We start from the raw sequence: 22,300 nt of genomic DNA on the forward strand, positions 1-22,300 counted from the left end.
CATGCAGAAGCGCGCCCTGGCCTCCAGAAGCGGAGTTGCAGGAAAGCCAACTCCAACGGTTGCAACGCCACGCTTCATCAGGTAGCGCACAAATCCTCTGCAACATAAGGCCTCATTGTTATCGGGAGACATATAACAAATGCTGCCAAGACGAATATCAAAAGGTACACTAACGCAATTTTTGAAGGCAGGTAAAGCATGAGCGGCACAACTGGGGAGTCCTCGTTGCCGTAGATGATGAAACCCATCTGCTTGAGTCGCTGGCGGAAGTAGTGGGTGTTGCGCGCAAGACGCTCAATTCGCCTCTGGCCTGCGCAAGAAAGTGTCGTGTGTCGTTACAGACTCTGTTAGATGTGCCATAGCAACTACCATATTCAGAACTCATCACAGCAAGGTCATATGAGAATCAGTCTGCTACACCTCCCTGTAGACGGAGACACAACCTTCAGAACCTAGGGCAGAATCACCTCCATTGATCATCCCTTTGGTACGTTCTATGGTATAACATCGTAAGATTGCAACTCTCACTGCGATTCTGCACACAAATATGTAATCTGTACTAAGAAACATAAAAAAGGCATACGTATGAACCACAACCTACTAGGTTATGTGACGACCATGTCATAATCGGCAGCCCCTATGAGGAGCCCGTCCGCATGATCCGCCAGGGGCGCTACTCCTCGGCCCGCGACATCTACATCATGATTGGACAATGGAAATTTGAATTTTGAACGCGCAGAAGCGGATGTACAACTACCGTAGCAGACGACAGCAACAACTCCTATGAAAATGTGCAGAATGATGATGATAATCAACTTTGGAAAGAAGCATTTCCCGTGGGACATCCACTGCTTGTACAAAAATACTAAGGTAAGCTGAAGTACAAGGTATTGCAGAAATTGAGGAAGCAATAACCGGGCCAACGAGTAGCGCCACCGCTAGCTTCTAAATGCGGCATTATAAACTAGTAGGTCGTGGTATGAACAGTGTTACAAATGGCCTTCAGAGAAAGTGGTTCAGCGGGACACTCATGTAATTTTGAGCTACAGAAATGAATTCAGGTCAGACTTTAACGAAAGTGTATGTCTGCTGTCCAACATACTCATTATTTATCGTGCTATTTGACTGCAAAGCAATGTACTATTTCCCAGTGATGGCCAGTAGTTAACTACATGTATTTAAACTACCTGATTGTAGTCAAAAAGTAGTTATCAACTACTTGCAGAAATGTAGTGGCAACTACTAGTTAAACTACAATCTTAAGTAGTTAACTACAGTAGTTAGGTTACTGAAGGCGCCAACTACTTCCGAATTTGCCGCAAGCTTTACGGCACGATTGTGCTTCCGACTTTTACCTTGAGCTACTTGTTTGATGAGAACGGAGGTGCAGAGCAATTGTGTCGTGCATGTGTACTAAATCTTCACTTTTAATGCTTGTCTAATGAAGCCTCATTTGCTGCAAAATAATTCTGCAACTTAGTTTACCACGTAGGCACAGAAAGAATCAAGCCACAAGCTTTGTATTTGACGATCGTAGCAATTGCTTGAGCATAAGTTTATCATTGCTTGTGATTCATATTTGGGTGTCCAAGAACACTACAAGGGATTGGTGTTGATGGACAACGTTAAGTAGTTACAGATGTAGTTAAACTACATTGCAGTAGTTACAGAAGTAGTTTTAACTACTCCCCTGAAAAGTAGTTGAACTACTAGTTAAACTACTCCATCGCAAAGTAGTTAGTAGTTATAGTTAAACTACTGTAGAAGTAGTTAGTGGCCATCACTGCTATTTTCACACAACTCTCTGAATATGCTCGTAATTTTGCTGAGTTGTCACGTTATTTTCTGGCCTGTACGCCGAAAGGCATCACAAGTTGAAACCATACAGAAAAATTCACACGCAAAGTCGAAAGATCTTATGACCGGCCTCACCTTCCCCATCGCCAATCTCCCCCATGATGACTCTGCACGTTGATATGATCTGCTGAGCAACCGGGGCCGACATACTAGCTGCGTAGCTGAAACTGTGCGAATGCGCTCGGAGGTGGTCAATTATGTGCTGGATAACGAAAGGTTTCACATCGTTAACAAATGCAGGAGCGACTGCAGTCGACAAAAACTCACCTTAGATCCCGCTATGTATCCCCCCGCTGCCCCAAAACTTTTGGTGAAGGTTCCCATGAGCAAGTCGACGTCCCGAGGGTCCACCCCAAAGTAATCCACGGCACCGCGTCCCGTCGGTCCCAAGGCTCCAATGCTGTGAGCTTCATCCAGGTAGACGTAGGCTTTGTACTTCTTCTTCAGGGCTATAACCTCTGGGAGCTTGACTATCGAGCCTTCCATGCTGCACAAAGCATTGTTTGTCGCATGTCATACGTAGGGTTCTTCGTTTTCGGGTTAAACCCGATTTTTCACGACAGTTCCCGCCCAACAAGTTTTCAAGAATCCGGATAAAACCCGATATCTACCCGAAATCCTCGCGGTCCCTTCAACTTGTCGTTCTCGGTAAACAAAGAGAGCCATTTGTGACAACCTATTTGTCCTCCTCTTATGATCCCCTCCTGCAGGAGAGCTGTTGTGGAGCTCGGGCAGGTGTTTGAATACCGCGGTCATTCACAGCCCCAGTCCCGAGCGGAAGTATAAAGATTATTGTTTCTCGTCCCAGTGTCACAGCAGTGGCTCGTTTCATATGCCTTTCTTTTCACCCTAAAATTCTCGGGTGACATATCAAACAGAGATCATAGTGCCCGATTTCTCCCTGAATTCTCATGCGTAAATAGCACCCGACTTTTCCCTCCCGAATTTGAAAAATCATAAAACCCGAAAACGAAGAACCCTAGTCATACTATGTCTCTAATGCGGTGTTGTACTAACGCTGTTACTTGCAACAGCGTTACTGTAATCGCTACTTTCGGTAGCGAAGTAGGAGTTGCGCTACTTTGTAAAATTAATAGCAGAACAAGTACTACGGTATTTCTGTTACACATGTATGGTAGCGCAATTCTGTAATGTTACTGATCCTGTCAGTGCCCGCGAGCAATTTTCTCCCTACCCACATTTCTTACTTTCGAAACAGTGTTGCTAGTGCCATCACGCGCTCTACAAAGGGGGTGTATGTGTGCCCGCACCTTCCTTGACTAGGATGCTCCATTGCATTCTTGGATCCTGGAGAGAATGATCCTTCAGCTTTGACTGAGGACAATGCAATGCCCATGAATGCCGTCAGGGTGTGTCAAATGAAGTCTTAACAGCGTGGTTACCAGGTGTTAGGTTCAAGCAGCGTGCCTTTCGTTCCAATTTCAGCAAAAAGTAGCGAATAATGTATCTCGTTACTTTTTTATGAGTAACGGTATTTATGAGTAGCGGTAATGTGGTATGTTAAAGGAGCATGGAAATGACCGGAATAAAATATGACGGGAGAAGTAGAAATTATGATTCTGAGCCCTGTGATACATATTCGCACAAAAAGTTTCAGCGTAGCGCGCAGTCCTGGAGCGCGAGGGAGCTTTGAATCTCGCGGCAGAAATGCCCCCTCACTCGGCTGTCAGCCGCTGACGTCATGTGACCGCGCCGTCTTTTTCTTTATTTTTTGCGATTTCTCCGGCGCGCGCTGGCAAGCCGACCGGGAAGGAAGCGTTGTTGCTCATCGGACGCCGTGCGAAGGACAGGTGATGAATTGAACACTCTTTAGGCTACACGTCTGCTCTTCTCGACGAAACGTTTTATGGAGTTGGAGGCTAAGTTCCTCGAGCTTCGATTTCGCCACACGAATGTACCGGAGGCTGGTAAGTGATGCTGCTAAGTGTGAACGAACATTCGGATTGAAATATAGTGCTTCTTCTTGTTTACAAATGCATAGTCATGAAGACGCGGCGCAGTGACCAGTGTTTTCACTTGAAGATGTTGCCGACCATCATGACTTCTCCGTGTTGTGGTCAACACTATGGGCTCTGAACCGCATGGACACTGGCATCTCTGAGGCGAAAGAGCGGACCGATGAACGCATAGCTGTGTAACATTGCGCTTACCATATCTTAGTGATACCAGGAGCGTAACGTCTCCACAAACACTACAACATGAATACCAAAATAAAGTTAGTAAAGTTCATCTGCTAGCGATCTGTGGGAAACCCCAAAATACATGGTCAAATAATCATTTTCTTTTTTGAATGGTCATACGCAGAATACAACACTGGCACATGGAATAAATCTCCAACTGACAGGAACGTATTTAGTCGTATCACATATATATATGCTGCACACACAGGCACAATACTGTTCACTAATGAACGACACCTCAGCACAATCGGAACAGAAATCACAACCGCGTACGATCCACCTCAACCCGGGCCGTCACTGCAACACAGAGGCCTGGCTACACCTTTTACACTGCCCGCAGTCTTGTTTTATGCAAAACTTACGAGACAAATCATGTAAGAACGCAAGTGAATGTCAAACGCAAATAAATAGCAACAGCGTCTCAGTCGGTAAGTTGCCACGATTCCTGAGCTAGCAGACGATTCTGGCGGGGAGCGGACGCTTCCGGCAGCCAATGAAGTGCTCGGACGCCTGACGTCACCACACGCCAGACTCGGCTTGGGGGAGACTGTCGCCGCGGAGCGCATTCTTCCAAACTAATTTTCTCAGGAAATTCGCGCTTTTCGAAGGAAATATTTTCCGTAACAGTTTATGAAGGTAGTATGTTCATATCAAGCGGTGAAAAAATATATGTTCCAAATGATTTCCATGCTCCTTTAAAAAAAAATTTATTGATATTGGTATTTCGCTACTTCCTCATCATGTCACGTCATTTTGGTAACGGGTGCAACACTGCTCTATTCACATGGTAGCTCTAACAAACACAGTGAGACACATTTTATGTGTGTGTGTGTGTGCGTGTTGAAATATTTTGAAGTAAATGCGAATATTGCGAAATAGCGAGTGAACGCGAGAGTAATATCTAGTAAATCACTTCAGGACAAAGTGCAGTAGGCACATGGGCGAAAGGGAGGGTCTTTGCACCCCCAGGAGCTCCAAGCTCCACCATAGCATGCCAGTTATTCCGGACAGTATGGCGTAGATGGAGGCCAGCAGGTGCACAAACTCTAGAGTGTAAAAACGTGAGTCTGGCCGCAAACAGAAGGATGACACTAACACAAGATTCATATTTTTTAAATTAAACTTTTGCTCGTTTGAAAAAAAAAAAAAAATGAGCATTGTGTTGGCGTTTTCCTCCTGTTTGTGGCAAGACCCAACCATGTAATGTACAGATATAGTAAACTCAAATTGATTTGAATTTTTTTTAATCTTTTGAACTTTGCTTTGATCGCAATGTCACATCGATCTTGATAAGTGTGTCGTTCTACCACAAACACGCATTTAATAGATGGCTTCCCCCTTTCTAATCAGGTCCTTTCCCCTCATATTCCAATACTATGGGCACCAAAGAATTACCTTTCAGGGCTATAACCTCTGGGTGCTTCACTATCGAGCCTTCATTGCTGCACAAAGCATTGTTTGTCGCATGTCATACATAGGGTTCTTCGCTTCTCCGGTTAAACGGGGTTTCGGGGATTTTTCACGACAGTTCCCCCGAACAAGTTTTCAAGAATCCGGATAAAACCCGATATCTACCCGAAATTCTTGTGGTCCCTTCAACTTGTCGTTCTCGGTAAACCGTTGGAAAAGTAATATATCAGCAAAGAGAGCCATTTGTGACAACCTGAATGAGAAACAGTCTCACGATGCTTCGTTATAAAGGTCGCGAATTTTGCCCTGCCGACCGTAAAATCACTTCGTTATTTCAGTACATTCGTTATAAAGGAATTCGTTATAAATGTCCGAAATATACGTTGAATCCTATGGGCGCATGACTAGACCACAAAAAACATTCGTTATAGCGGTCTTTTTGCTATGAAGGTGTTAGTTGTGAAGGAGTTTTGACTGTATAACCGGCATACTAAAATTTTGGAATTTTGCGTCGTTTGAATATTGTGCAGAACGTTCCCGTGGAATTTGCGCACCCCCAACTTTTCTGACTTTTTGGGAGAGAACAAGTGTGCAAATTATGCGAGTGTATTTCAGGGGTCTATATGTTGTATTGTGTTGTGTTGTGTTGTGATTGTACCCTGCCTCGATGGGGGCTTGGTCCGCTTTTTGCAAGGGTAACAAACAAGAAAAATCTGCACAAATTGCGACGCATTTCACAATTAAATTACTGTGAAACAGGGGTACAAACGCTTCTCAATAAAGCAGTCGGAGAGCTCCAATTCTGGCAGCAATGTCGCCAGAGTGTCTTCTGTGTACAGCCCCTATAGAGTGACTATAACTAAACGCAATTAGTATTCCTAGAATGAGCACCAACTTGAATACAGTATACTTGCAATTAATATTGCCATAGTGATGTACACATTTCCTTCAGTACCTTCTAAAAACTGGTAGCAAATTCTGGGTGTGCAATTTATTTACTCCCGAAAGTGTTCGCTTTTCCTTCGTTTGGAAAGGAGAGCCAAACTTTTTTGCTCGCGTCCATGTTGGAACAGTGGTGCATGCACATTAGGTGAAATTATGCAGTGGAGACTGCAATATCGTAGAAAGTCTTGCATATGCCTATATTAACAAAAAGCTACGACTGCAAATACTCATTGCGTATTCGCCGCATACTAACCTGTAGACTCCTTCAACAATGATGATGATCTTCTTCCATGGCCTATTCGTCCGTGGCTGTCCCTCGACGATAGCCCCACGCAGTTTTCGTTCGAGATCTTTCATATCTACAATAATACATAGAAGTGTTAGTGAATCAATGCAATCCAAAGGTCCAGTCACTCATTTACTTATCACCACGGGGACATCTGACCCCACCTTGCCTGATAAAATTTTCAGTTTTCAAGCAATCAATTTTATTATGTCAATATCAAGTTACAACATCGAGAATTGCCCAAGAGCAGCGAAACAGCAGCTTGACATCTTATCTAATATCTTGTTGTTATTATCTATCTATTATCTTATCTTGTCTATTTCATTTCCAAATGTAACCACAAAATTAGCAAAAGCAATTTTACGTTGCCCTCCCTTGCATGCCCGTCATACCTCCTCATCTATTCCTCGAACCAGAAAACAATCACGAAAGAGAGAAATTTACAACAACAAAAAAAAGAGAAAACGCTTCCTTACACAACCCTGTAAAGAGAACCAATCTACCCAAGCGAAACTAAAACTCGTAAATTCCGTACTTGCCTCGCAGCACATTAAATCTGACAACAGAGAGGTTCAAACGATCACCACTTGGATCGAAAGCAAGTAGGCACGTTTGTGTGAACATTGCTAGACATCTTACAAACTCACTGTTGTGTTTGAAGACTTTGATTGTCGCACCAGACAGTCGGCACCCCAAGATGAGCGACGCGTGGTTCAGCTCATCGCTCAGCAGAAGACATCCTCGACCGGCCAATGTTGGGATGTTTGTTGAATTGGTAGCAAAACCCATGCCCACCGTGAGGCAGTCTTCGACTCCCAGGAATCGTGCCACCACGGATTCCAATTCCAAGTGGATATCCAATGTTCCTGCACAGAAAAGCATGACTGATTCACACAGAGAAAAGAAAAACGGAAACAGCATTTTTAGCTACGGAAGCAACGGAAACGGAAACAGCACTGAGAACGGAAGCTTTTCCGTTGCTGTGCCTTTCTCAGTCACACAGTCCACGAAGTTAGCTGACCAGTGATGGAACTGACGAGAAGCTGCCTGTATCACTCTGGGAGCAGGAAAAAAACAGTTTTGTAGCAGCTTTTACAGTCCATGGAGCAGAGCGTACCGACTCCTAATTTCCTTGCATATGGTGTAACCACTGTTCTGTCACAAACCGGTTGCTGGCGTAATATCGCATTAAAGACTAGTCTCGTGTCTCCAACAACACCAAATATCCTCTGAATTCGTACGTCCGATGGATATTCCTCAGATATCCATCGGACGTACGAAGCCGTTAAGACGTTATTCTTACATCCTGAGGATATTCGGTGTTGTTGGGGGTGCTATCATGCAACAAATAAATAAAATAACGTTCCAAACATACTCCCCAACATTTATTTAGGGAAAGGACAAAGCACTAAATTTTACGTGAAATTTTAGAACATACAGCTAGAAGTATCATTTCTTGCAGCTTCCCAGGGTTTCAAGTCTTGAAAGAGTTGGAGCATTCTTTTTTTTTTACTTCCATATTAGCACCGCAAAGCAACTGTGGCTATGAGCGGTGGAGAGATGGAGAAAGAACAGCAGGAAAGAGTGGGTTCCTACGCGTCCTGGGCCGACTTCAGGGAGAGCTACGCCGACATTAGTCTGTAAAGTCCGCCAGAAAACCCAAAGAAAGGATCAGGCAGCACGGCCAGTGCCAGGATTCGAACCTGCATCAGCTTCCAGTCTCGGCGTGGAGAGATTTGGAGCGCGAGAACACATTCAAGCGCAGTCGCATTTCGAACGAAGACAGGATTACGTGCGTGAAAAATCGTACACGCTCGTGTGACTTGCTCGTTATGAGGACAGCGTGTGTCGTTTTTAAACATGTTACAATGTGTCACCAAGCGCGTCGCAGTGTGCTTTGTATGCACGGTGAACACAAGTCAGACATTTGAATCAATACGATGGATCAAATAAATGTCTATTTTAGCTAAAAGTCACTTTAGTCATTTCAGAATACCGAATAACTGGGCATCAGGCATGAAAACCAGTAGAAGTCGATGGTAGCCATGACCGGCTGAATGGAGAGCCAAACAGGAAGGCTCCCGATTGGCCGAATGGTATGCATAACGTCGTATTTTCTTTGGTCATGTGTCCAGTGTTGTGCGAATTATCTCAAACTATGGCCTCTACGGGAAGAGGTTGAGAATTCTTCGGAGAAGCGCCTTTCCACAATGAAGAGAGCCACGGTACAGCTTTCAGTTTCATTTTCACTTTCACTGCACGTTCGCAGCTCTTTTGGAGCAAACATGGCACAATAAGTCACAAAAACATGCGTTAGTAGCAGCATGTAGCAAGATTCGCTTTTTGGCGGTGTTTGGCATAAATGGTGCAGCAGTTCCATCACTGGGAGACACATGTCAAACATTCCGCCAAAATGAAACGAAACCCAGGACTGATATCAAAAAGTATACCTTTTTTTCCCTTGCAAGGCGCTATAGACTATGAGCAGAACTCCTCTGCACGAGTTTTTGGCCTAGCCGGCCCGTGGCTGGCATGCCGTGTGCGAGCAAATGATAAGACAACAATGTTGTAATCAAATGTAGAAATGACAGTAGTCTTATTTTTGATCGATGTTTGAATAGCTATAACCTCAGAAAATATCTGTGTGCAACATGATAGATTCCTGAACGTTCTGTGTTTACGCAGGCGTAATAATTCTTTGTTGTTGTTTTTTATTCTACGGGGTAGTGACCTATAACAGCGTACGCGTGTCTGCATGCAATTGCTCAACGCAGGTGCACCACTGTGCTGCCTACATATGAAGCTCCGAAGTCAGTTCAATTCTGGTAAATTTCACAGTGACACGGTGCAGGTTTAACGCAAAATGTACGAACCTGGTAGTCAAAAAACAATCAAAACAGCAGTGTTGCAAACAGTGCAACAGTTGATACGCTGCTATCCAGATGACAAAGAGATGCACAACGCTGAAGCTGGTGGAATCTCATTAATGACAGCCACTTCAGTGTTAGTGCATCTGGGGATCCGAACTGCTCTTTGTGACACCATATTCTGATCATTTTGACAACTGGGTCTGTAAATTTTCAATTGTAACTCTGCAGTGTGATGTTCAATCACTTTAAAATATGTCTGGATTGCATCACGTTCAAAGCCTTATGTGTAGACAACAGAATGTCCCACCTGCCCCGAGTAATTGCCGAGCACGGCATGCCGGCACAGGCACACTTTTATAGGCCACTACCCCGTCGAATGAAAAATTATTACACCAGCTTACGTTGAGGTATCTACGATGTTACACATCGTCCCTTTTTTTCTTCTGAGGTTATAGCTATTCAAACAGGTCTACATTATTCCAAAGCAGCTCTTATTTTTCACTGGATAAATGTAAAGCGCTGAGATATCATACCTAATTCGTGACGCGTGCTGCAGATCCCATTTCCGTATGTCCGAATGGAAGTTTCAACCTCATCCGCAACTGGTCCCGCGCTTTCCGCGAAGCCAAGGTAGTTGTAAGAGCCCATATTAATAGCTTTGGTCACAGTACCAGGCATTCTGAAGTAAGATAACTGAATTGCAGCACACAAAAACTACAACACAGCACAGCAGGAATTCTCTGTGTTCGAGGAGAAGCTGCTTACGTGAACGACCAATTGTTGTCGAGAGACACGCGGTCCACCAAGTCGATAACAGCACCAGGAACACTGCAGATCGGATGATTCCAGCAGTCACGAATACGCCGGTAGACGTTTCGTGTGTAGAAGCTCTCGAAGCTTTGATACAGTGGGACATAACCCTGAAAGCAGGTTTAAAGCAGAAGCTTTTTCTAGACTTTATTTCCAAAAAAAAAGGAGGTAAAGAAAAAAAAACTATATGGAGAGCAGCTTGGTTCACCCATACTCTCTGGTACTAGGGCAACAGCAACAAAATCCATGTACATATTGTACAATTGCACAAATCAATTGTAAACGTCAAAAGCAGTTAATTGTGAGGATAAAAAATTACAATTCAAAAGCAATTGCAAAAGAAAATCAAATATCAACAATCGCAAAATTCTTAGCAAGAGCTACGGAATCAAGGACAACATCTAATTTGCCATTACAACGCTTTCTTCGACATCATGGATACTGGTAGCCTATCAAAGAGATAACTATTTAAGACACAAGGTTCATCAACATGCTAACGTCTGTCTTCTATAATCCGGTCTGCCAATTGGGATACTCGAATGATAAATTTTGCGTGTAATGTTGTACTGTGCCTCCTAACATCTGCTAGCCTACTGACATAAGAGATGAATACATCGCTCACAAAAGGTAGTTTTGCAACAAGAAGAAATTCGTGAATGTCACGCGCATGCACAACATTTAATTATTTAAAGAGTCGCTCCTAGGTGTAGTGTAAGGAACATTTGCAACGCACCGCAATGAAGTGAAGCTTATTTTCAGCATCTCAACCGAGGAAGATGGAGACACAGAAACAAACTAGATACTCTCAATTTGTTTGGGGGCACGACACTCACCTCACGGTCTGTCTCAACAGCGGCATGCGTTTCTTCCAGTCCAACAGACCGCATAAAGTCACGAATGTGTCCGAAAATACCCAAGATGACGTAGCTCACATATGTGGCCAACGCCATCAAGAGCGGTGTTTCTTCGAACTCGTCCCTGCCCATTCGTCGACGTGTAGCCTATGCAGAAGCAGAACAATGCAAAAGTCACACGCTAGCTTATCATAACCTGCAGCTATATGCTTATCATATGCTAGAACTGTGCCCCCACGCCAATGATTCAGAAAGTCTACGCATGTAATTGCAAGAAAACTATAACAGCGCAAAAAGCAGCTTAATCCAATGCAACAACATGTCCACGTGCATAAAAGCAGCTATCAATGCAACAGCAAACAGGAGTGATTTGCGTTGAATTGTTCGGATGACCCGGTGATACGGAACATGGAGCTGTCACTCATCGGGACAACAAAGAGAACAGGAAGTCGGGGTATTTATATCCGCTTTGCACATAAACAGCAGAGGTGAGATGAACCGGAAGAGTATTTTGCAACTTGTGTGTTCACGGTATGCACAAAGTGAGTTTAAAGGACAAAGAAGTATTCGCTCTCAAGCTAGACTGCACGTGTGACACTAAAATATAAAATAAAAGGAAGAAGGAAAACAGTCCTAACTGCATGCTTTTGACGAAGTGAAAAGGTAAATGATGCCATAGTGTTCTATGTCCTGTAGAGATTAAATATTTTTGTGGAACCTGTTTCCATCCATCCTGAACAAATGCTTCTGCGTTAACCAGCGTTCACGAATGGCTTGTCAGTTCTGTAGCCGGACACATATCTGAGAGGCACATGTTAGCAATCAATATTCTAGCAACGCTATGCACAAGCTAGGTACATGTTGCCATTTCAAGTAACTGTTACTATAGCTACCAGCTAAGTAAGCAAACTATTGACTTTTTTGTTACCTTTAATTGTGTCTGTGTACGCGTGAATTACAGTAAACGTGTAATATCATAATGAAGCCTACTATATGCAGTCGAGCAGAAGGTCTGAGAACATTACTACCGCATATAAATGCAAAACTGAAGCAAGTCGGTCGCGGGACACGCCCTTTATTAGCCATTCTGCGCATCAAGCACACACGTTTGCAATTTCGTTGCAAATGAATTACTCACGTTACGTACGTTTCGTGCACTATATTATCATTGACGCCGTCAAGCATGCACTAGATCGCATTTCATTTCCCCCAGCAGGCTCACGGGTACCGCATGACATGCTCGTGTTGCAGTTTCACAATACCCCGTAGTGCGAGCAGTGCAATGTATCACTAACGCCCTGCTGTATGGACATCATTGCTGAACGCTGCGTGGAGAGAACCAACCAATTTTCCTTTAGAACCTCGCATATTTGCAGAATTTAGAGCGGAGGTCGCTCCAATGAAGATCAAAGTATACAGTAGACACGTCCGAAGGGCTCCCACGCTCTAGACGCTGTTTTTGCTTGTTCTGCTCGACATCAATAACTCGCACGATAGTCCTTCGACGGAGCAGTCGTAGGCTATATGCATGAATTTTATTTTAATGCCGACCTACCTTATCTTGTTCTTGTTTCGTGGTTCCGGTATGGGAAACTCCATTGCAGTGGCTTGCTGTTTTGCTCAGTATGCCGGTGTCTTCTTCTAGGAGACCCATTGCGCTGACAGGTAACTAAAGATAGCACCAATTCACATTAATCTTAACCAGACCGTTTTTTTTTTTTTTTACGTGATCAGCTTTTAGGAACACTGCACGCGCGTGATACGCGATGCCGATGTCAGCATGGCACGCGGTAGGCGCGGTATCAGTTCAGTTTAGAAAACTAGCCGTGCGGCGTTCATCAGGTTTCGTATAAAATCTGACATCTAACGTTCACCCAGTTGTGTACTGAAGTATTTAAAACGTGCAAAACCCGGTTGCTCACTCTTTAGGTTTATAGTTTAATGTGTGATCATACCGCCCAGGGCGCGTTTAACTGTGGCGTAATTCATAGTGGCGGTCTGGACACACTGGTTTGTCCCGGAAGTTTGCAGAAATAGGATTTCGATGTCTTTGCCGGGTTAGCCGTGGCAATCCATACATCACTTCCGGACAGTGTGAATCGTAGCGCGCGAACGTTTGAAACATGTAATCACACACAACTCTGTGAACAGCGAAATAGAGCAGCACTTTGCACCATATCATATCGCAAGCACGTGATGAATGGTGGTAAGAGTACATCTTGCGTTGCCTGAGCTCACTTTCCACGAACTCGACCTTATAGTGGCAGATAAGATTTCGCTGATCCGATGTATGCACAGATAAATGCGATCCAGACTGGGATAGCTTCTAACAAACAAGTCAAGTGGGTAGATAGCGCGTTGCCATCACCTTCGCGATAACAGATATCGGTGGCAGAAAACAGGAAACATTCTTTTCTGCCACGCACGTCACAAGAAGGATAAGTTGCACATTGTTGCAACACATCGTAAAGGAGCACAAAAACGTGCATACTACAAACGGACATCGCATTTGTGTTTATTACGCATAACGTAGAAGTACAATACGCAAAGTTTCGGGCATATGCACATATATGGTAGTCTGTGTTTCACGTACAACTTGATGAACGTCGTTTTCAGCATCAGATAAGCTTAGCGACTCCCAGTTCATGGACTCTGCCTGCTTAGCAAGTTGGCAAGTTGCAGTTGGAAAGAAGCGCTCGCCATTTGGCATTCGACGTGTTTGGCTTGCTGAGCGTTCGCTTCTGGCAACACTGTGCGTGATCTGAAAACGGGATTTACTACTGAGGTCGACGCATCCGTTGTTTGTTTCATGCTTTCGTCTGCGAGTGTATGTGTGCCCGTGCTGTCGAGGAGCTATGGTCTGCCAGTTTGGCAGGTCGCACTTTTTGGCAATTAAGTTATCTCGGTTGCTCGCAGAATTTCTAATTTTAGACCACTCGCGAACCCTTTTAGGGGGGCAATAACAAGAAGTATATGCTCCGGTTTGTCAATAAACTGGCGAAAACTGGATATCGAGGAGATCATACAGATAAAAATAGAAGAGCGCGAATAAAAAAAGGATAAAAAGAATGTCACTTTGGAACAGGTTTGCTTTTGATTTTTTTTCTTTTTTTTATTATTATTACGGAGTCACCGAGTCTGACCGCCTTGTTTGAAGACCAGTGTTTTTATTTGGCAGAAGGGCGTTCTGAATCTGGTCGCCCCAGCGCGGAAAGAAAGACAAAGCAGATCTAAACGTTACATGCTCAGTGGTGTTTATTTACATATACATCGGACATCAATCATTTCTGTAATGCTGACGTAATAGCGGTGACGTCAACAGCTGTTGCCAATGCGCGCGCGACACGTAAACAAGACGTTTTATTTTCCGAAACACTGCATATTACGATTATCTCGGATATGTAACGTCAATGTGATTGACTTCCAGCGTTCATTTGCAGAGTCCTTCGATGAAAGGAAAGGTCACAGTCCGTACGTGATAAGTCATAAACATCGCGGTGATATCAGAACCAGCTCCGTGTCTGCTTTGAGATGTTGTTGCTACATGAGCAATCGTTGCGTTCCCCTTCCTGGTCTTCGAGGCCGTAGGTTGTTGGAGGATGATTTTTCTATGGAGGATGGCGTGCTTCCAAAGTACTTCCTACATATTTAAATGCTGCTGTAACCAGCATATATACGCTCGCAATTTTATTCTCCCTCTCTATTGCACGGTGCTTCGGCAACTGTAAGATTCCGTGACTGTTATAGTTGGCATGACGTTGAGAGAAACGAAAAAGTGACCAGTAACCAGTGCTGTCTTGCAGTTTCGTTCCCTACATCACCACCAGCGATGGGGTGGAGTATATCGCCCGCCCTGGCGATGAAACTCCACATTCATCATCTCAAAACAAAGTTGTTGTTGTTGCGGTTTCGTTTTGATACGAAAGAGGTAGGAATACGTAGGAGGTACAGCGTTAGAATCGGCTGGTCAGGTGCTGGAGTAACTTCGTATTTGGCTTTCGTTTCGACATGTGTTATAAGCTTGCGTGAAGTCGCGAAAGAAGGAAGAAGCAACGTATATTTCAGTTGCAGAACCTAAGACGTCGGTTGTGTAGTCATGAACATCTCCATGAGTAAAAACTTGCAGCCAAAGAGAGGACGGAGACACAACAACACAACAGCGGGAACTGCAGACTCTCAACTAAAGGATTTATTAACAACACGTCAGTTTAAAAGGCGCAAGAGTATAACACAGATAGTGATAAAGGTAAGGATAGCGTGCTCCAATAAAGCTAGTCTCCTGCAAGATACTAGGTACTATATGTGTACTATGTACCAACTACCCCAAATTTCTACCTTGATGAACATCTCTTATGTAAAAAACGAAAGAAAAAATGTGGTCCAAGCCGTCTCCGACAGGGGGCTCCGTCGTCGCCTATCCTGGGTTCAGTTTGACGAATATGAAAGCAAAAGCAAAACGTGAAGCAAAAGCCGGGAAGGCATCAGCGATGACGTCACCAGAAGGAAACCAACCAAACGATCACCTATAGGCTATGGACTGTTGACTAAAACAATGGACTTGTGTGTTTTGGTCGCAACCGTTCCACAAACTAGAGGAGAGAAAGCCACCGCTGATTTCTAAAAACAATGACCATAGCTGTCGTCTGGAGACAACTTGGCCACGGACCTTGCAAGCGCGACGTCTTGTACCCGGCACACAAAAGGGAGATAATTTACCCTCAGGCCAAGCGTATCCTGCAAGATGGTTGTTGGTCACGGTGGTGACATCACCCCTCGAGACATCTCTTATGCAGCCTAGTCTAAATTTAACGTCGACCTTGGCTGACGTCCAGCACTCGGTCGCGCTCGGCGTCAGCCCGGTGACGTCACCCCTTTCTCATCACTGGCACGGAAAAACCGACGCTTTCGTTTCACACCCAATGATTTGAAGGGGGGTAATGCCCCTGAGGAAAGTGCAGCGGTTATATCATTCGTGTAGAAAAGCGTCACTCTAGTGGTAGCGCCTTCTTTTAACGAAAACGTTACAGTGTTGCTGGTTTTAAGGTCATATTACTCAGGCCATGTTGTAGAAAAAAAAAAAAAAAAAGGAAAGGAAACTGCTATCAGATTGTAGGATTCCTTTCACCAGAGATCCGTTGACATACTCATTGCTGCTGCCTTCAGAGTTACTGATCTCAAAAAGCAACATTTACCCGTGTGCGGCAGCAGACATGGTACGTACGGTGCAACGAAAAACCTCGCCGCCAACGAACCACACTTCCAATTCTCGCGGCGTCTGCTGCGCCGCATAGCAAATACGCTATTCCTGCTTTCCTCCTAGACTCTATTCTGAACTCGCCTCACGTACCGCCTGCCATTCCGGCACATCTCACCCTCCCTTTCTCACTCTCGTGCGAGAAGCAAAATAAAAATGTAAGCCGAGGCACGAAGCAACAAAGGCGACAGCCAATGAGAGCAGCTCACGCCAGCGTTCCGCTTTTCGTCTGTTTTCGTTAGCAGAAACAGCGAGAGGGGACGCGAGAGAGAGAGCTGGCAGTCGACGCACTTATCTCTTGGCGTAGTATATACTTTGTGGAGTACGTGAGGTGCAATCCGAAGGGAGGGCAAATCGGCCGAACGTGAACGGCCGACAGAGACTTTCAGGGGGGAAACTTTGGCTCGACGATTTCTTGATTGTGTTTTGCTTGGCTTTGCTCGAGGGAGTTTCTGCGTGATAAAGGGAGACCGTCGTTCGGCACGTGTCGCTCGCAGAAGTGTTCTAATTGTTCAAGTGCACCAATTAACTGCGTTGGTCGCAATCACAACCAAGGTTGTCTACCAGTTCAGTCAGTGGGCGCTGGCAACCACTTCCTCCAAGTACATGAATGGAAACTGAATTGGCGATTAGAAGGGGGTCAGGGTCGCAAGTGCGGAACTTGTATATGGATCCATATCTAAATTAACAGATTCAAGAAAAACACATACGAGCTGTAACAATGTTGCAAACCTCAGAACGTCCATTCGTGGACAAAATAAAAAATTGATAAATTAAATAAATTGATGTACTAAAATCACTCCTACAAAGGCAAGAAACAAAAAGGCATAGAAACCAGAAATTTGGTAAATTATGGTGACAACTCCAGCCGGCAGACGATAACTTGTTTTTTTGTTACTTAGCTCCAGTGGTTGCTCACAGTATCGTTCAAGCTTGAGGATCTCGGGATGAGTTTCGAAATGTGAACATTCTGCTAATTTCCTTCATTTTTCGAAATGGAAACTCACTACCTCAGACTCAGGCGTCAGCACAAAATAGGGCGACGGCGCTTGCCCGCATTCATACGATGACGTCATCGACGTCACACGAAGCGCAACGGCAATGCGCGCCGTCCGCCGTGACGTCACGGCACTGTCACGTGACTCCATCGGCCTTGAGAACGAGTGTACGGGTTTGCTGCTGCAATGGTCGATTTCCCGAGTGGCGTCTGCGTGCATGGCGTGCATTTTCCTCTCGATAAACACGCACTCTTGGTTGTAATCCGAAAGCGATCTCTTCTACCAACAACTTGCGAGATTCCCGCGCATTTTTTCCGAGCAAAAGTTCTCGTCATACATCCGCGCTTGACGGCCCTTTTTAAAGGAGGCAACACTGTAGCTGGAATGGTTGTTTTCGCTTCCAAATAGAAATCAGGCCACAGAGATTCTATATAGTTCTAAATAGTTTGCTGCAAATGAGCAGTTGTGTTTCAGTACAGTATTAAAAATGTCAACGGGGGACGGGGGGGGGGGGGTTATGAGATCCACCCCTGCTCCACATAATAAGACCTTTGAGGTCTTGCAGATTACTGTCTCAAAACTTTTAACACTGGTCCAACTAGTAAAATGTAGTTTTGCAAAATGAATGCATACGATATAGTATGTTCAACAGGATGTTCATGCAGGAACCACATGCTACAGCAAGGTAGGGGCTATGTGTGAGAATGAGCTGAAGCAATGACATCACTGGACTGTGTGCCGTATTTATTTACAAAGCTTCAACAAGTGGGGGGAGGGCAGACTTGGTGGAATCCGCTAGGCGACACCGTAACCAGGTCCTCTTGACTAGTGGCTTTTAAGAACTGTCAAAAACAAGTCCCCAAAAACAAAAACAACAAAAAGAGTTCATCCTGTATGGGTTGAGGGGGCAGAGTATTACCTCGCGAGGTCGCGGCAAACCACACAGTTCGGAGAGCTTTCGGACGGGTGAGACAAAGCAGCGGGTCTAGAAGACGTCGTCGTCGTGCGCAATCTTCCTAGCGAAAGCAAACGTCCTCACCCAACAATTCAGGACACTCACATCACGTGGACACCGAGTCGAGGTCAGAGCACTACGAAACAAGTGGAATGGAAGGCTGCACCAATGAAAGTTGAGAAAAGAGAGATACCAGACAAGTGCTGTAAAAGTCGAAATGAGAAATGACCGGTCGCATGCCCGCAGCAACTACAAGTTGCAGACAGAGGAGGGGGCAGCTTTGCGGGACAGTTGTCCTCCGGTCCAGACATCCCCGCGAGGTTCAAGCCTCGGACACGGTCCGAGCCGACAAAGCGACCTCTGTTGGCCTTTGAGGTCCTCACAAACAACACCTCGTCGCGGACAGCCAGCCAAAAGCTCCATGCTTGGACAGAGTGGGTCAGAGCAATTCCACTCCACAAGAGACAAGATCAGAGTTCAATCACGGAGACCGCTCTAAGAGTCTGCGGCTGATGTTGAGACGGGAGGCTGAGACGCTCCTTTCGGCTGCATCTTGTATTCGTCGCCCAGAATCGTGGCAATTTCCCCTTGCATGAACGCCCAGGGGACGCTTGACCCCACAAGGGGGCACTTCTCTCCGCTCGGACAGTAGACTTCGCCCCCGCTGGCCGCGCCCTGCGACTTGATGCTCTCGCGTGAACAAGGAAAGCAGAACTTGTGTCCCTGAACAGATGGACACTGAACAAAGTGGGTGTCCTCCAGCCTCTCCTGACACAGGGTGCACTTGAGGGTTGGCAAAGCCGACGATGCGGTCTCTCCGCTTGCTGCAGAGATGGCGCCGGCGTCGGGCTCGTGTCGAGAGGACTTCTTTGACGGGGCAACTGGCGGTGAGTGGCGAGGTCTGGATGGAGCACTGCCTGTCTCGGCTCCAGTGCGAGGTGATCCGGGAGGCAGAGCATCAGCAACGGACATGAGTGCCGCCATTGGGCTCGGACCAGTTGTTGGTCCGTTAGAGCCGTTTTGGAGGCTGGGGGGAGCACCTGTGGCCACTTCGGGAGATTGGGCGGCAGTACGGCTGCTCAGAGGAGACAGAGCGCTTGCGGTTGAGCTCGGGGTACTACAGACACTGCCACCGCTGCCATAACCTGAGAGGGCGGAAAATTGCAAGTCCTTTAGTACATGTCATGCCAATCATTATGAATGAACTATGAATCAGCATTCTCCAAATATGCAATAAAGAATGTTTATAATCTACAGGAAGGGAGCATGCAGAAGCAAGGGGGCTAGTACGGTAAAAGGCATCCAAAAGGTGTGGAGTTAAATCCTTATATTTACGGTGTAATATGCATGTAATACATGTATGAAGATTGTTTTATTTCGTGTAGTAAATTGATGAATTGGCTTCCCCTGTAGGCAAGCACCAACAAATCAAGATCAGAAATGCATATTCCGTAAACGATGAGAAGAAGAATACTCTGAGAGTGCTGACGATACCTAAGTTGCCATTTTACAGAAACACGAGGTCACAACCTCGAAGTGTCATCTGACCCACTCATTGGAATGGGTTCACCTTGGCTCAGTCCCACAGAGATAGCGAGATGCTTGGACAAGGCTAAGCTAAGCTTGATCCTCTGAACAGCCACAACAAGGACGTTGAGATCAACACTAGTTCCTGATCAGGGACACAGCGCGAAAGCGTTGACGTTGCTACGTGGTACGCCACGATTAAGATAACACTCGAATCAGTGTGCGCTAAGTTACACTAAATCGTTGACGGTCTGGTCTTCATTGTGGATAAGCCTTCGATGGGAGGATGACGAAATTTTTCTTCGTGCATGAGCGTACACGCAACATCTACAATCACTTCATTCAGCTATCTTGGACAGGCAAACTCGGATGAGCTAGCGCCAATGCCATGACACCTATCTCTATACGGGGACTTGATATCCAAGTCCTGCAAGTCAGCACCTCATAATCTGATTCAGAAAAATGCGAGCGAGATAAGTGCGGATGGGTGTCACGTCATACCATCCGGCAAACGTGGTAAGCCAAAATCGTTATCGCGCAGACGATGGCCTATCAGAACGCACATGCTAGCAACCGTTTTATCGCTTCTGCTGCTTCATGCGTTCAGACGAAGCAGACACACTTGGGGAGCCTGAAACAGATACCCCCGGGAGGCCTGGCAAAGGACTAACCCATGTCAATAAGAATGCTTCATTAGTGTTAACTGGAAAAACAGCCCCTTTTATGGCGTTCCGTACAACACGACAGTTTCATCTGCTTGCATGACGTCATCCGTTTATTCTCCCCGCTGTTGGACAAGTGGAGTGGCTTCACTTGCACTTATTCACGCGTCTCGGCATCAAATATCTACCGCACGACTTCAGCAGGTGGCTGCGTGATAGCTTGTTTAATGAGAACTATGTACGATTTGGCGCACCACGTGCGTAGAGCGATTCAGAAACACGTATCAACGAACGCCGGGTTCCCGCGTTGCATTAAATGCACACCAGAGCAGACGACAGTTAAAATTGCGTATACGTGTTCGATGTTTGCAGCATAGTCTTACGGCAACTCACCGGCAGACTTGAGTGACGTTGCAGTGTCGAACGAATAGACCCTTCCAACCATCGCATGCTCCTTCTTGTAGCCTCGAATATCGAAGGGCACCCCCATGACTGTAGTCGGCAGCGACTCGCCCCTCGTGAGCGGAGGCCGAGGTGGTGGACCGCTATCCGACTCGAGGGCTGCCCTCTTCGACGGCTCGGGTGCAGCCGACGTGCCGTCTTCCTCATCGCGTTCTCGCTTGCAAGCCACTGAATTCTGCCTGGAAGGCGGCATGCCATGCGCCGAGACGCTCACCCTAGCATCGTCGACAGCTCGCATCCGCTGACTGTATTCCACCATCGCCGCTCGCCTTTCGTAGCTCGTTCGGTCGACGGGCAAAACCGTTCGGTGCACCTCTGGTGGCGGTGCAACGGGTGCAGCTCGATGTACATCGCTTCTGTGAACTTCAGGAGGTGCACCGTTGAGTGTTTTGTAGACTGGACGTGCAACATCGGGGAATCCGTGCGCCCGCTTCATTTGGCGTGCTGTTTCGAGCACTACCTCGATGCGATCGGCGCCTTCGTAGTTGACGCAGCCCCGACAGACGGGCTCGGAAAAATCGTGTAGCATTGCCCATGGCATGCGGGGCAGGTCACACAGGTAGCAGTGCTGCCGGTGACCCCGAGGTAACAACGTCGTCATCTTTACCATGGGACGCGCATGACACCGGAAACAGGGGCCCCAAAAATGGCACACACAAAACAAACTCGCTCAAAATGGAGACGGCGGGCGGCAAGGCCTGAATCGGAAGCGCACTGAGCTGATTGCGCGTGCGCGCCACGGCAACGGAGAGGGCGCGTGACGTCACAGCTTCAGCTGACACCCGGCCCGTCGTAACGTCAGAAACGTCGCCCCCTCCTTTCGTTCTCTGCTGGCGACCCTCCCTCGCTCAGGCGTAATGGGAAAGGTCCGGAGACTGCGAAAACGGATACGTTGCCACGCCACGATGAATACGGTTAACTCGCTACAAAACACAACAACATTCCTGAGCCGGCCAAGCCCATCGTGACTTTCTGTGACCGTCTGCGGCTGATCGCATCGCTGTCACCATTGATAACAAATATAGACGAATACAGATCAAACAGTAATGCCCTGCAAAGCCTTTCTGGATGTTAGTTCCAGCAGAAAGAAACCTGTCATCGGCATCAGACGCATGACTTTGTTCTACCGCGAAACGGCAGTATCGTCTGCTATCGGCCGTGCTTCGGCAAACGAAAACATAAGCCTTACATACGAGCTACGCATGTAAC

At 46.1% G+C, this 22,300-nt stretch overlaps 2 protein-coding genes and 1 long non-coding RNA gene across 3 annotated transcripts; 1 reads left to right on the plus strand and 2 right to left on the minus strand.

The window, feature by feature from the left end:
• Positions 1-13: 13 nt before the first annotated feature.
• Positions 14-13,049, minus strand: LOC135375209 (serine palmitoyltransferase 2-like; the record flags this gene model as incomplete). The annotated part of the gene is made up of 10 exons (XM_064607924.1): positions 12,789-13,049; positions 11,213-11,380; positions 10,335-10,489; positions 10,103-10,248; positions 7,347-7,565; positions 6,667-6,772; positions 2,125-2,344; positions 1,933-2,059; positions 175-310; positions 14-97 (listed from the first exon to the last, which is right to left on the minus strand). Coding segments are annotated over exons 1-10 (1,460 nt in total), but the record flags the coding sequence as incomplete, so codon positions are not given.
• Positions 3,508-4,482, plus strand: LOC135375238 (uncharacterized). The gene is made up of 2 exons (XR_010417192.1): positions 3,508-3,785; positions 3,860-4,482. It is a non-coding gene; the product is annotated as an uncharacterized LOC135375238 (long non-coding RNA).
• A 5,163-nt stretch (positions 13,050-18,212) lies between the features above and the next one.
• On the minus strand, positions 18,213-21,853 carry LOC135375241 (interferon regulatory factor 2-binding protein 2-like). Its single transcript, XM_064607971.1, has 2 exons — positions 21,023-21,853; positions 18,213-19,585 (listed from the first exon to the last, which is right to left on the minus strand). The coding sequence occupies exons 1-2, from the start codon at positions 21,699-21,701 to the stop codon at positions 18,936-18,938; spliced, it is 1,329 nt and encodes a 442-aa protein (XP_064464041.1). The 5' UTR covers positions 21,702-21,853; the 3' UTR covers positions 18,213-18,935.
• Between the last annotated feature and the right edge of the window lie 447 nt (positions 21,854-22,300).

The sequence above is a fragment of the Ornithodoros turicata genome, unplaced genomic scaffold, assembly GCF_037126465.1.
Source record: "Ornithodoros turicata isolate Travis unplaced genomic scaffold, ASM3712646v1 ctg00000843.1, whole genome shotgun sequence".
In the NCBI taxonomy this organism is placed as follows: Eukaryota; Metazoa; Arthropoda; class Arachnida; order Ixodida; family Argasidae; genus Ornithodoros; species Ornithodoros turicata.